This window comes from Hirundo rustica, chromosome 4 (genome assembly GCF_015227805.2).
Source record: "Hirundo rustica isolate bHirRus1 chromosome 4, bHirRus1.pri.v3, whole genome shotgun sequence".
NCBI lineage: Eukaryota > Metazoa > Chordata > Aves > Passeriformes > Hirundinidae > Hirundo > Hirundo rustica.
The window spans coordinates 34,234,568-34,248,511 of record NC_053453.1 but is presented as its reverse complement, the minus strand read 5'-3'; the positions used below and the strand labels follow the sequence as shown (position 1 = coordinate 34,248,511).

General features: G+C 43.6%; 1 protein-coding gene across 4 annotated transcripts in view; it reads right to left on the bottom strand.

Annotated features, from left to right (window-relative positions):
• Nucleotides 1-13,944, bottom strand: part of MSRB3 (methionine sulfoxide reductase B3) — an 82,757-nt gene that overhangs the window by 57,928 nt on the left and 10,885 nt on the right. For all 4 annotated transcript variants that reach the window (XM_040062187.2, XM_058420321.1, XM_040062186.2 and 1 more), the window contains exon 2: nucleotides 3,482-3,608. In XM_040062187.2, the coding sequence (XP_039918121.1) occupies nucleotides 3,482-3,557 (76 nt within the window). In that variant the 5' untranslated portion in view covers nucleotides 3,558-3,608. The remainder of the gene's footprint in view (nucleotides 1-3,481; nucleotides 3,609-13,944) is intronic.

Below are 13,944 nucleotides of genomic sequence, written 5' to 3'. Positions count from 1 at the left end.
AGTAGTTATTTTAGTAATTAAACACTACACAACAATTTAATATTACTTAGGACTTCATTACATGGGGGAAAAAAACCCCAACCCTAAGTCCACCCCTATAATTTCTTCATCATTACTTTTACTTAATTTTACAAGCACCGTAATTTTCTTTGATCTACAGGAGAGGAAAAGCCAAATTATCACATGCAAAAAATGTGATGTAAGCAGCACAACATTCAAACTGTTAAAGAAACAAAGGGTCTTTTTAAGAAATGAGAACCCATAATAATTAAAAGACACAGTAAAGCAATATAAGCTATCTTTATACATAATAGCTTGGTGGTCTGCTTCAGAAAACATATGTACATGGAATCTGCATAATCATGACTTGTATCAGTTGCTTCTTAGTATGCATAATTGTATGCAGATGAAGTAGTTCTCATACTAAAAATTTGGTGGGGATTGTTGTGATTTTGAAGCGGAATTTTTTTAAAGACTTTACTTCTGTGAATTAAATCCTGGCAGGTGCTGGGTGCATCCTACATTTCCAAAGAAATTCAGAACCTTCAACTAATAAAGTGGGCTCAAGAAGCAACACTTGTGTGTCACCCAACAAACACAACGGAGCTGTAGTCATCACTGAAAATGAAGAAACTTTGAGTCAATGTGATGGTAGTTTGCATATTGGCAAAGATTTTGCTTTTTTCACAGCATTCTCACTCTTCTTAAAATACTTGTAAGTGTTCCTAAGGTCTCAGGGTGTACTATCTGAGTGATTGACTTCTAGAGAGGAAGCATTTCATGTAGCCCTGGATGTGCAGAACAGCAAATGCCTAGTGCCATCTACTGGGAGCACCTGCTCCAGCTCAGACTTGCCATCTTGTCTACAAAAAATGTTATAGGCGACACTGCGCAAGGTGTGCACACATTGAAACATTTAGTCCTAACTTCAGACAAAAAATATTTTAAAAATACAATTTGGAAGAACAGATCTGCACTCCAGGTGCTAATATACAAACAGAAAAAGAACAAGTAAAAACACTTCACCAGCACAAGTGAAACTCACAAGTGCTTAGAAAATAGTAGTTCAAAGAAGAGACAGCTCATCTCTATTCTAAGATACCTCCCAATAGTATTTAATTAACTTAATTGGAGGGGAGGGCGGGAAGGGGGATAAGAAAAAAAATCCCTTGTTTCTGATCTGCAATTATATATAAAATATAAATTATATATTGTATTGTGTTACTTTGTTCCTTACAGGGAGGACAGAGGTACCATTCCAAGCACAAAAATTGAAACAATACATTCATTCAAGTCCTTGTCCTGAAAATATTTAACTGTGTATAGTTTAAAACATTGTTTGAAAGCCCAGTTTACTGCTCTGACAATACTTTGCTTCCTGAGAATGGGTTCCAGAAGGTTAAAAAGTCTGTTCCATATTGAATTTGCAGCTGAATTAGAAGGTGGCCAAGCTCCACACTGTCCCAGACTTGGACACGTGGCATGGTGGTATGGTTACAGGACTGCAATTCACAGTACCAGATGGTGCGAAACATACTAGCTCAAAATGTTATGTTATAAAAAAGTCATGAAAATTTGGGGTGTTTTATGTATATTCAGAAGCCAAAGTCACAGGACATTGTGGCGTTTAAACAGATGTTGGCTCTACATTTCATTCCCATACTTTATTTGATACATGTTATGCCATTTACTTGCAACCCCTTAAATACACCACACACAAAAACCCAAACCAAAGGCAAAGCAAGCCTATGCTAATTTTTAAGCATCTGGGGAATTTAGATTACTCTTAAAATATGTGAGATATGTTATTGTATATTATTCTACTGTTAGCAGATGAATTTGGGCTTATTATATATAAATATCTCTATATATCTCTATAAATTAGTAAGTCAGTGGAACTCAACCTATTAACAGTCCCAAAGCTAGGGATCTAAGGGATGAGAATAAAGAGTAGTGTTAACTTTTTATTCCAAAATATGATTACTGGATTATGACAGAAAAACAACTTGATAAAACAGCTAATGCAGTGCTTTGGAAACAGTTACAGAACAGCAAAACCTCCCATGGGTTGTGTGTGTTTCTAGCTGATCAGTTCGCAGATCTCCTTTTCAGAGTGGGAACAAAATGGCCAGAAGACTGAGTGCCCCCATGTTAAGGCAGCCACCAGCAAAATGAGCACACATCGAAAGATGCATAATGAGGGCTAAGGAAATATGCTTACCCTATATTTTTAGGATTTTAAATCTGGCTCAGCAGCAAATATAACAGGAAACTGAGGTCAAGCTGACACAATGTGGGTTATTCTCTCTCTTCCTCAATATATGTTTGCAGTTCCTATCAAGGTTAATAGGAGTTTTGTGCACATGTGGGGGAAATGGAACGTAAATGCTACAAAAATTGGACTCAGATTTAGTTCAAATAAAGTCTGATAAGCTTTAAGAAAATCCATCAGCTTGAAAACTAATGTCTTATCACTGAAAAAAAAATCTTTAAAACATCACCTCCATATGCTTGCTAAATCCAGGTCTGGGAGAAACTGCTTGTAACATTCTGCACTCTTATGAACCAGTTGTGAGTGTAGCACAAACACTCAAGCCAGCCCATGTTTGAGGCTTCAAACACACATCAGCCAGGACTGTGTCTTTTTTATTTGGGCATCAAGAGAATTTCAAGTAATGTTCAAAATTAATTCATTACAGCTTATATTTTCTCCCACATAACCCTGTACGCTGACATTATTACGTTGACATTACGGACTGTTGCTGTTTAAGCAAAACCACAAAATATTAGGTTCAAGGTTTTCATGATATAATCAATTCATGGAGACGGGGTCTTACGGCACCCTTCCCAGACCTAATGGACAAATGTGGACCTTACATGAAAAGTGCAGCTGCATGTGAGCATTAAATTGCATGTTTCCACTTCGTTATGTAGAGAAGTGTCATGTAACTAAGGAATATGCTCTCAGAGGAATGAAAGAATTGTTTTAAATTCTGCACACTTTTTGTACATGATTTTCAGTATAACATACTTGATTTATAATAAAAATATGAAAAGAAACACATGGAGTATAACTATAATATACTGCTAAATACTTTGAAAAATATTTTTAAGTCCTATGATATAATAGCAATCAACATGTGAAATTCTCTTTTAAAATTAGGAATGGCATTTAATAAAATATTTTCAGTTTAATTGCATAGTTTATATCAAGAATGAGAAAAATAATATAAAATTTAAGAGACAGAATTTTGGACAAAGAAGTCAGCACTTCCAAGCTTTTAAAAATCTTGGATATGAAATCGCTCAGTCAACTCAGTGACTTTTACAAAAAAAAAAAAAAAAAAAAAACACCAAAACCTTCAGTTTCAAAGGAAAATTTAAACAGAACAACCCATAGCACATTGTTTCCTGCAGCAGAGACACCCATTCCTGCAAGGGCCTTTATTATGCATGACACAACAAGCAGCACCCATTCAACCTGAGGGAAGCCCACAGGCTCGCAGGGCCACTGGCTGGCTCTTTGTCACCAAATGCAGCAGGTTGAATGCAGACATCACTGTGATATCCTCACCAACAAAACCAGAGGCAAAGAACAGGGGCAAGAGCTGAGTAGGGAAGAAAAAAAAAAGAAAAAAAAAAAAGATGAGAACAAATTAAAACATCAAAAATGTTAAGATACAGTCACAGAAAAAAACAATACTTAAAATTTTATAAGACCATCACATGGGACCACAATTCTAAATGCACTTTTCTTAGTGTGCTTAACCCATTTTTGCTACCCCACCCCCCCAACATTTTGATACATATTACACAGTATTCAGTAAAACCATTTTATATGCTACAAAGTGAGAGGGACTGGACATTTTTATAAGGGGGCATTCGTAACAGCTGCTTTAGACACTGAACTGAGAGCAACTTGGGGTAGTAGCCTAGTCACAAGTGCAGCGGTAAACCTTAGAACCTCAGCTAGATAGTAGGAATCCTGCTTGGAACACCCAGCAATGCTGGGCAGATCAAACATGCAGGCTTTTTCTATTTATTTTTTTTAACCAAGGTCACACTCCACAACATTTCTGAATGGTGAATGCTGGAAACAAGTCATTGCTAAAAATTATTCTTTTCATTACTTGTTCGAGGAATATGACATTTCATTGTAATAAACTTGCCAGATATCTTAAAACCATGGCTTTTCAAAGGCAGGAAATAATTCATGTAGTAATCTGTCCATGAGATATATTTAAACAATCTTCCAGCCAGTTCAAATATAGCAAACAGGGGGATGGCAGTCATGAGATTTTATTTTAGAAGGGTTTAATGCACAAATACCAGTCGTTCCACGCACCCCACAATGGGAAAAAGGAACTGCAGCTGCCTTAGAGCCCAGCCATGCACAGCCACAGGTCGCTTTAAAAGGTTATGTGGTGCGGGACTGGAGCCAGTCCCGAACCAGTCAGTACAGAAATTCTCTGGGACTCCAGTGGCAGCAGGATCAGGCTGGGGTAGCAATGGGGCAGCAGGGCAGGTCTCCCAGCCTCCTCTCAGTCACACTCTTTGGTCTGTGGCGGCCCAGGAGCCACGGGGGCAGAGTCCTGCCACAGTGCACAGCAGCGGCTGTGCCAGTGGGGGACAAACCGGCCGCGGTCTTGTCCTGAAGGACAAGACTGCGAGGAAGGACACTTACAGAACACCTTGGACAGGTGCAGACACGCCATCCCTTGACAGTATTCAGTGTCAGGCTGGACGGGACTCTGAGCAACCAGATGTAGTTGAAGTTGTCCCTGCCCTTTGCTGGGGGTTGGATTAGATGGTCTTTAAAGGTTTCTTCCAAGCCAAACCGTTCTGTGGTAATTCCATGGCTTTAACAAGAACGCAGCCCCCAGCCTTACCCATTACCAAACCGGTACGGAGCGCATATGACAGAAACCTGCCCGCATGCACACGCGTCAGCTCGGTCATATCCAAAACAAACTTGCTGCGAGACCCTCGACACTTTGTGCTGCCCGATGGCGGCGGGGTAGGGGGCCGAGCGAGCACTACAGGGCAGGCAGCCTGTGAGCGCCATCACACAAAAACGTATCCCTGTCCTAGCGGCAGCGGAGCCATGTGCAAACCAGCGCCAACTCCTCTGCCCGCAGCCCCGGTGCAGCTCCGACCTTGCCCCGCAGCCGGTACTGCCCTGGAGCGGGTACCATTCCACTGTCCCTCAGCCGGCACTATGTCCCTCAGCCGGCAGTGTCCCGCAGCCCACACTGTTCCACTGTCCCTCAGCCCGCACTGTTCCACTGACCCTCAGCCCGCACTGTTCCACTGTCCCTCAGCCCGCACTGTTCCACTGTCCCGCAGCCGGCGCTGATCCACTGTCCCTCAGCCAGCACTGCTCCACTGTCCCTCAGCCAGCGTTGTTCCAATGCCCCTCAGACCGCACTGTTCCACCGTCCCTCAGCCGGCACTGTTCCACTGTCCCTCAGCCCGCACTGTTCCACTGTCCCTCATCCCGCACTGCTCCACTGTCCCTCAGCCCGCACTGTTCCACTGTCCCTCAGCCCGCACTGCTCCACTGTCCCTCAGCCCGCACTGTTCCCCTGTCCCGCAGCCCGCACTGCTCCACTGTCCCTCAGACGGCATTGCTCCACTGTCCCTCAGCCGGCGCTGTTCCCCTGTTCCACAGCCGGCACTGTTCCCTTGTCCCTCAGCCCGCACTGCTCCACTGTCCCTCAGCCGGCACTGCTTCACTGTCCCTCAGCCCGCACTGGTCCACTGTCCCTCAGCCCGCACTGTTCCTCTTCCCTCAGCCCGCACTGTTCCACTGTCCCTCAGCCGGCACTGTTCCACTGTCCCTCAGCCCGCACTGTTCCACTGTCCCGCAGCCGGCGCTGATCCACTGTCCCTCAGCCAGCACTGCTCCACTGTCCCTCAGCCAGCGTTGTTCCAATGCCCCTCAGACCGCACTGTTCCACCGTCCCTCAGCCGGCACTGTTCCACTGTCCCTCAGCCCGCACTGTTCCACTGTCCCTCATCCCGCACTGCTCCACTGTCCCTCAGCCCGCACTGTTCCACTGTCCCTCAGCCCGCACTGCTCCACTGTCCCTCAGCCCGCACTGTTCCCCTGTCCCGCAGCCCGCACTGCTCCACTGTCCCTCAGACGGCATTGCTCCACTGTCCCTCAGCCGGCGCTGTTCCCCTGTTCCACAGCCGGCACTGTTCCCTTGTCCCTCAGCCCGCACTGCTCCACTGTCCCTCAGCCGGCACTGCTTCACTGTCCCTCAGCCCGCACTGGTCCACTGTCCCTCAGCCCGCACTGTTCCTCTTCCCTCAGCCCGCACTGTTCCACTGTCCCTCAGCCGGCACTGTTCCACTGTCCCTCAGCCCGCACTGTTCCACTGTCCCTCAGCCCGCACTGTTCCACTGTCCCTCAGCTGGCACTGCTCCACTGTCCCTCAGCCCGCACTGCTCCACTGTCCCTCAGCCCGCACTGTTCCACTGTCCCTCAGCCCGCACTGTTCCACTGTCCCTCATCCCACACTGTTCCACTGTCCCTGAGCCCGCACTGTTCCTCTTCCCTCAGCCAGTACTGCTCCACTGTCCCTCAGCCCGCACTGTTCCACTGTCCCTCAGCCCGCACTGTTCCACTGTCCCTCATCCCACACTGCTCCACTGTCCCTCAGCCCGCACTGTTCCACTGTCCCGCAGCTGGCACTGCTCCATTGTCCCTCAGCCCGCACTGTTCCTCTTCCCTCAGCCAGTACTGTTCCACTGTCCCTCAGCCCACACTGTTCCACTGTCCCTCAGCCCGCACTGTTCCACTGTCCCGCAGCTGGCACTGCTCCATTGTCCCTCAGCCCGCACTGTTCCTCTTCCCTCAGCCAGTACTGTTCCACTGTCCCTCAGCCAGTACTGTTCCACTGTCCCGGCAGCTCCGCAGCCCCGGGCTGAGGCCTCGGCCTCGCTCCGGCAACAGCCGGCGTCGACCGCCCCCTGTCGGCTGTCCTGAGAGACCAATAAAATATCACTGAGCATCCATGAAAGTACTTTATTTCAGTTAATCTAATTTATTCTTGTATTGCTGATGCTATTTACTCTGTACATTATAGCAATGCCCAGTAGTTCCAGTGGGAGGAGACATCCTGGTGCCGGTTACTGTAAGCACACAAACCCTGCTGCAGGAAGCTCACAGACCCCTTAAAAATGACTTATGAAGAATCAGTAAAAAGAAGTGCAAAGTCAAACTCATTGCAATTAATGTGTTCAGTTTGGAGGTGCTTCACCCCTCCTGCTAATTCCATGGGTACAAAGAACAGATTTAGGGAGAATGACAGCAACATTGAGACAAGTTCATCATCTTCCCTCTGCTCTTTCTCTGGTGCATGCAAGCTTGGCCATAGCCTTTAGGAGGCTCGGGTGCTGTGTTTATGTCTCTGATTTACTTAAGAGGAACAGCCACAGTATGACAAGAAACATAGGAAGAAGGAAGAAAAAAAGTGATGTCATTGGTAAAGTGTCTGGAGCACAAGTCTGATGAGGAGTGGCTGAGGAAGCTGGGGTTGGTTAGCCTGGAGGAGGCTCAGGAGTGATGTTACCACTCTCTTCCACTATCTGTAAGAAGGTTGTAGCCAGCTGGGAGTCAGCCTCTTCTCCCAGGCAACTAACAGTAGGATGAGGAGGTTTAAATCAGGCATTATGAAGAATTTCTTCACAGAAAAGGTGATTAGACATTGGAATTGGCTGCCCAAGGAGGTGCCATGGTCTAGTTGACAAGGTGGTGCTTGGTAAAAAGTTGGACTCGATGATCTCAGAGGTTTTTTCCAACCTAAATTATTCTGTGAAAACACCATCCTGGGAATAGATGGCTGGTGGTTTAACCTCCCATGATATACATGCCTAGCTCTCTATAGGTTAAGCAAAGCCCCCATGCTGGTGCTGAAGGTACCTGTCTGAGCCCCAAGGGAGCCCAGCTGTACTGCCACAACAGCCCACCTTGCCAGTGCTAGGGTCAGATGGCCTGGGGACAGCAATGCTAACACAACTGTCACATGCCTGAGCCACAGTGAGCACTGCAGTGCTGCACTTCCACCACACAGACTTCCCACCCCACATATCTTTATTGCAGTACTGCAAGATGCCACTTTCCTGTAAATACAGATGCTACATGAAGATGTCAGAGCAGAACTCACAATTCAGGGCAGGGGATGATGGTTTTACACAGCAGTGTTTGGGTTTATTCTGGTGGATTGCCCTTTTTTAAAAAACATGTGCTGCTTGCTGTGCTGCCTTCAACACCCAGGACCATGTTGGCTCCTCCACAGTTGTTTCTGGATGTTGTCAGACCCCTTGGAGCCCCTTCACTGCACTTCATTCTTTACCAGAGTACAACATGGCTCTTCCATCTGTCTGGCTCTCATAAGATGGATATCATGCTCAGCAATAGCTTGTAAATCTTGCAAGTACAGATAATACAAATACAGCATGTCATTACGCTGCGTTTCAGAAGCAGTTTTCTACAATACACATTTTAATGCCAGGGAAGCATTCCCTTTAGGAGCCTAATATTGGCAAATATTAAGGAACTACCAGTTTTCAAGAGTTTCAACATTGTCCATTGCAGATATTCAGAAAATGTAAGTTTGGCCCTAAAATTATTAGCTATAAAGTAACGTAGGTGGTCTGTAAAATTTGTTCTTTGGAAATTAAGAACTTTATATGCACTCAGGTTATGTTTTTTCAGCCTCTGTCTGCAACAAGAAAAATTTCTTTGGAGGAAGACAACTTGAGAGGTTAAATTCTGATATTACCACATCTTGTTTCTAAGAGCAGTAGGGGAAACATCAAGAGTCTCGGGAGCTTGTAACACTACTGGCTTAAATTTTTCCATATTCAGTGTTATTCCTGACAACTCAGGTCCAGAATTCCTAGAATTACATGAGAATCCCAGCTCTCACAAGAAAGAACATGAAGTTTTAGCCCTTTACAAGTAAATTTAAAAAAATCCACACAATCTTAAGGGAGGGATCAGGGGTTTTTTCTTGCCCCAATAATAAGACCTCAGTAGTGTGAGGTTTCTACTTTTTTCCAATTTCCCTTCCCCCAGCCCCAAGCCTCTGGCCCCATTTAGAGGGCAGGAAACAATTAAGAGATAGGCACACACTAGTCAGAGGGCCAGGCTCCCAGGCTCTTGTCAGGAACTCCTATGTCACTGGAAAAAGCAAAGAGCAATAATATTGCCACACTAAAGAAAGCCAAATCAGTTAGAAAGAAGTAAAGGCCTGGGAGTCTACTCAAGTGTTGAATTAACAGTTTCATTTTTATCAGTGTTTGTTTTGTAAAGTTTTTTCAATCCAGCAATACATTTGAACAATTGTTTTGCAAAGGTTTACTTTTTTTTTTTACTTAAAGCAAACTATAACCAAATGTTTCCTTGACAAAACTTAGTGGGGTATTTTGTATATATATTTATTTCAGTTTTAACATTTGGATATTTATTTTTTTATTTGGCTTTTGATCACCTAAAGCTGCTGCCAGTCAGAATCAGCAGACAGGATAGATCAACCCTCTGGAACTACAGAAACAAAAGCTGTGGCCTAAAGAGAGAACCACATGAGCAAGTGTTTCAGTAGATCAAGTCTGTCTTTCTGGATTTGTCTTTCTGATCTGTCTTTCTAAACAATTATTTACTCCCTGGTCATTTTCCCTTAACACATTCTATGCTAACACCAAAGACCTTGGTCTTTCCTGCTCTCCACACTGCACTTGGCTTTTAGGGACTTTAGAGTTTGCAAGTAATGTCTCAAGTTTGTCATGGTGTATGCTAAAGTGCAACCAAAGGCAATGTTGAATAGCTTGTAAGAGATGCTTAATAAACCATAGTGAAGCTGCCGGCTGTGGCAGGAGACTGGAGTACAGGGAAACTCTTCAGCAGGGGCCTGATGACTGCTGGTTATTTATCAGGGAAAGGAGAGGAGTTCCAGTTCCTACCCCAATCCAAGGTCTCTAATCCTGAAACTAGCACCCTTTGCAGTGCACAAAGTATTCTCACATTTATACACCTCATTACCTGGGCTGTTCTAGACTCCCAACAGCCTGAGAGAACCATGAGGAGGCTGCCTTCAGCCCTCAAAAAAACACACATCCTGTGAATTTTTAGACAACTGCATGTTTCAATGCACCATACTGTATTTGAAGTTTGGCACAAAGGAGTAAAGGTAATTAGCAAAAGCCTCAGAAAGGATAATTTAGATTATATATTAGGAAGAAAATCTTCACTGTGAGAGTAGTGAGACACTGGAGCAGGTTGCCCAGAGAAGTGATGAATGTCCCATCCTTGTAAGTGTTCGAGGCCAGATTGAATGGGGCTCTGAACAACCTGGTCTAGTGGAAGGTGTCCCTGCCCACAACAGGGGTTTTGGAACTAGATGGCCTTTAAGGTCCCTTCCAACCCAAACCATTCCATGATTCTATGACATTTACCTTTAAAAAGAGATTTAAAGCTCTAGATTTTCCTATGCTTGTACATCTATTGATGATGCAAACTAGGTGTCTTCAAACGTTTATGATTTGCTATTTGCTATTAAAATACCTTGCAAAAGCTCACTGATGAAAATAAAATACTTTAATCATTAACAGCTAGAATAACAATAAAGACAATTATAAATTTAAGCTTCTCAAAGACTTATTGAAGAGGAGGAAAGCATTCTAAATGAAATTAATTGCATTAACCTTACAGATCTACAGAAGTACTGTAGCATATAACTTGCATGCTTGTCAGCATATATACCCCTCCTATTTAATACTAGCTTCTCAATTACAGCCACAGAAATCTGAAGTATTAGACCTCAATTCCCACTTCACTTTTAAGACTCTCAATTAATGCATGTTCCCCTTAGCTGCTTGTGCTGGAATGCGTGAACCAAATGGCAATCCTGTCTACTTTTAGGAAGTTTACATTGTGCCCTGATAAAAGAGGTAATTACTGCCATACCTCATAATATTTGAATGGAACACCAGGAAATGTCAAGGTATAAACTTGCAGTACTGCCATTAGAAAGGAGCCTGAACAGTGAAGTTCAAAACCTTTCTGTTTTCTTGAATTTTACATATTCTCTTATACTGGATTTTGTTCTTAAACTCTTCCCAGAGCAACTGAAACTCCAACCCAAAAACCTTCCTGCAAAACGCACATAAGACAATTTCAAGTACCAGTTTGGCTCACATATACTTTAGGATATTGTCAGATCCAGGTTTTTTAATGGCCCTAACTTATAGGAATGATAATTTGCAAAGCAACCAGAGAAATCTCTAACTGGGGAGTCTATTCAGTGTTTGATGACATGAACTGTAGCAGCTGTCCCTGCACCTGCAGAGCCAGCAGGGCTGGAGGTGGCAGACGCCTGCCTGGGCACAATAAACATGACACACAGCGTGGCTGCTCAAGCCCAAGGGGTGCACAAGGCCCTCCCCAGTCCCACGGCTTCCTCAGCTTCCTCACGGTGCCCACCAGCCAGTCCTTCTTCTCCTGTGAAATGGGGTGATGCAGTCCAGTCTATTGATGCTCCTGAGATATCCTTATCATATTCTAACTGGGAAGCTTCAGCAGCAATGCCTTCTATATTCCTCCTGTTAATGGTAGGAGTAGGGAAGGAAGAAAAAAAGTCTAAATGTTGAGATCAGACAAAAAACAGAGGAAAAAGCAGGAAAAGAGAATGAGCAGAAATGCTCATCTGCTCACACTGAGTCCCGCTGGGTGATACACAATCAATGAGCATCACTTTATGGACTAGTACCATCCATACTTTGTCCTTAGGCTGCATAAAGGTTCCTACTGAGGTCAATCAGAGATATTTTTAAGTGTTCCGCCTTTAGTCTGAGCTTTATTACCCAGACTTCAGTCCTCGATCTAAGAGAGATGAGATTCCCACAACAGACTTTCGATTATCATACAACCTAAAATTATTATCTTTCCAATAAAATAATCATGAAAAATCATGGGGAAAAAAAACAGATTCTGAAACTCTGCACACAATTCAGCATAATCTCACTGGTTCCAACTGTTGACAAAAAGATATGCTGTGTGAGGAAGCAACATATATCTGTGTTTCCATTTGTATTAGAATGGTTCTCCAGAATAGAAAAATTATTTATACTTATAAAAGAAAAACACTACATCTGAGCAGAAAACAAAGACATATATTTAATTTTCATCTAATTACCAAACTGAGCTAACATTCTCTCTAGCATCAGCTGCCTAAAATGGAAAGCTCACCATGTCTCACAGGAATAACCTTTTCTGTATGCTGAACTGGCCACTGCATTGTTCCCCTCTTCTGCTAGGAAAAAAAACAACTTGGCAACAACTCGGCCGATGTGGCTAAAGCCCGAGGGTGTGTCCAGGGGCCAAATATAAAGAGCCTGAGAAGAGAGAAGATAATTAAAACAAATGAGTTTTTGAAGGCTTACACTCCCCAAAAGCAACAAGGGTAAAGGCATATTAATGCCTCCCTGTTAGGCAACTGGCTCCCATAGACAAGAAAAGTGCAGGCTTGATTTCTCCTTATTTTATCACTAACACTTGCACACAGCAGAGCAGTGATACTGATCCCCTCTAGACAACCAAAGGATGTGGCCTGTGGGAATGTAGAGGACATCCATGCTACACTGAGTACATGTGGAGGAGGGAGGCAATTGTTTTTGTTTTAAGTAATACAGAAGAGGGTCCTTGCTCAAGGGACTCTCGCTTTATCCTTAGGGAGGGTAGTAAAATGGAAGGAGATTTCATTAATGCAGAGACAAGAGAGCACAAGCCTTGTGAACAACAGATGAAATGTGAAAAGTGAAACTGCAAAGAGACACAAAAAAGCAGAGACTCCGAGGAAGGGAAGAAACAAGACAAGTAAGGAGTCCCCAAGCCTGGGATGAAAGAGGATTCTTGGCTAAGGGCAGTGAGTCTCTCAGTCTTGCAAGTGCTCATCCATCTGTCATTTGCAGATTGTTTCCCAATAGTTAGGACTGGCAATACTTCCCAAACAAAAGTAAATATAAGCCAATCGGGATTCCCCCCACTCCTGCTCCTCCCAGATCTGATGCACTAAAATAGTGCTGAGCTTCACTTTCATTTTCCCTGACTTGGTAGCCTGCCAACATGCAGCACATTCCTTTTATGGCAGTGAGTTTATAACTACAACAGTCATAAACTATTCTTAAATGGGTCTTTTCTGAGAATCATGATCCTTTCAACATCTCGAAAAATTTCTCATCTTTTCCATTCCAGGCAGTCCTCTCCTGCACAGTTGCAAAGATTTAATTGATTCTGGTCCTCAGATGATGTTCTGGGCAAGTGTTCTGGAAATAACCTTTTAACTTAACAATTCCTACTGGCAAGCCCCAAAGCTTTTTGTGCTGCACACCAGTAAAGGATTCATTCTCAATACTAAAAACAAAACAAAACAAAACAAACAAACAAACAAAAAACCCCAACAAACAAACAAACAAAAAAAAAAACAAACAAAAACCAACCAAACAAAACCCACAAAACTTCTGGGTTACTGTTGTGAATAGAACTACTGAAGGGGTACCCTAGCACCTGAAGACATGAAACCCACTTTTACTGTCAGGTTGGTTTGATTAGGTATGTCTCCCTCTCTGACACTACTTGCACTGTCAGGCTTACTAATACAGCAGAGAAAACAAGTTTTCTATTCTATTTTTAATTTGTAACAAATCCCATGCATCATGTTAAACACAACTTCCTTTTATAGCAATGGACAGAATCCCTTCTGCAGAAATTTCTATTCTGCTTCTCTGAAACACCTTTGTACCAGCTTTTACTCTTTAATGAAAGAAAAAAAAAATACTAGTTTTGAAGATTAAACAAATTTGGAATTGGCATTCTTCCATTCTTTCAAACTGTGTTACACAGTACTCTGTAATTCAGCAGACTTTTTCCTCACCTTT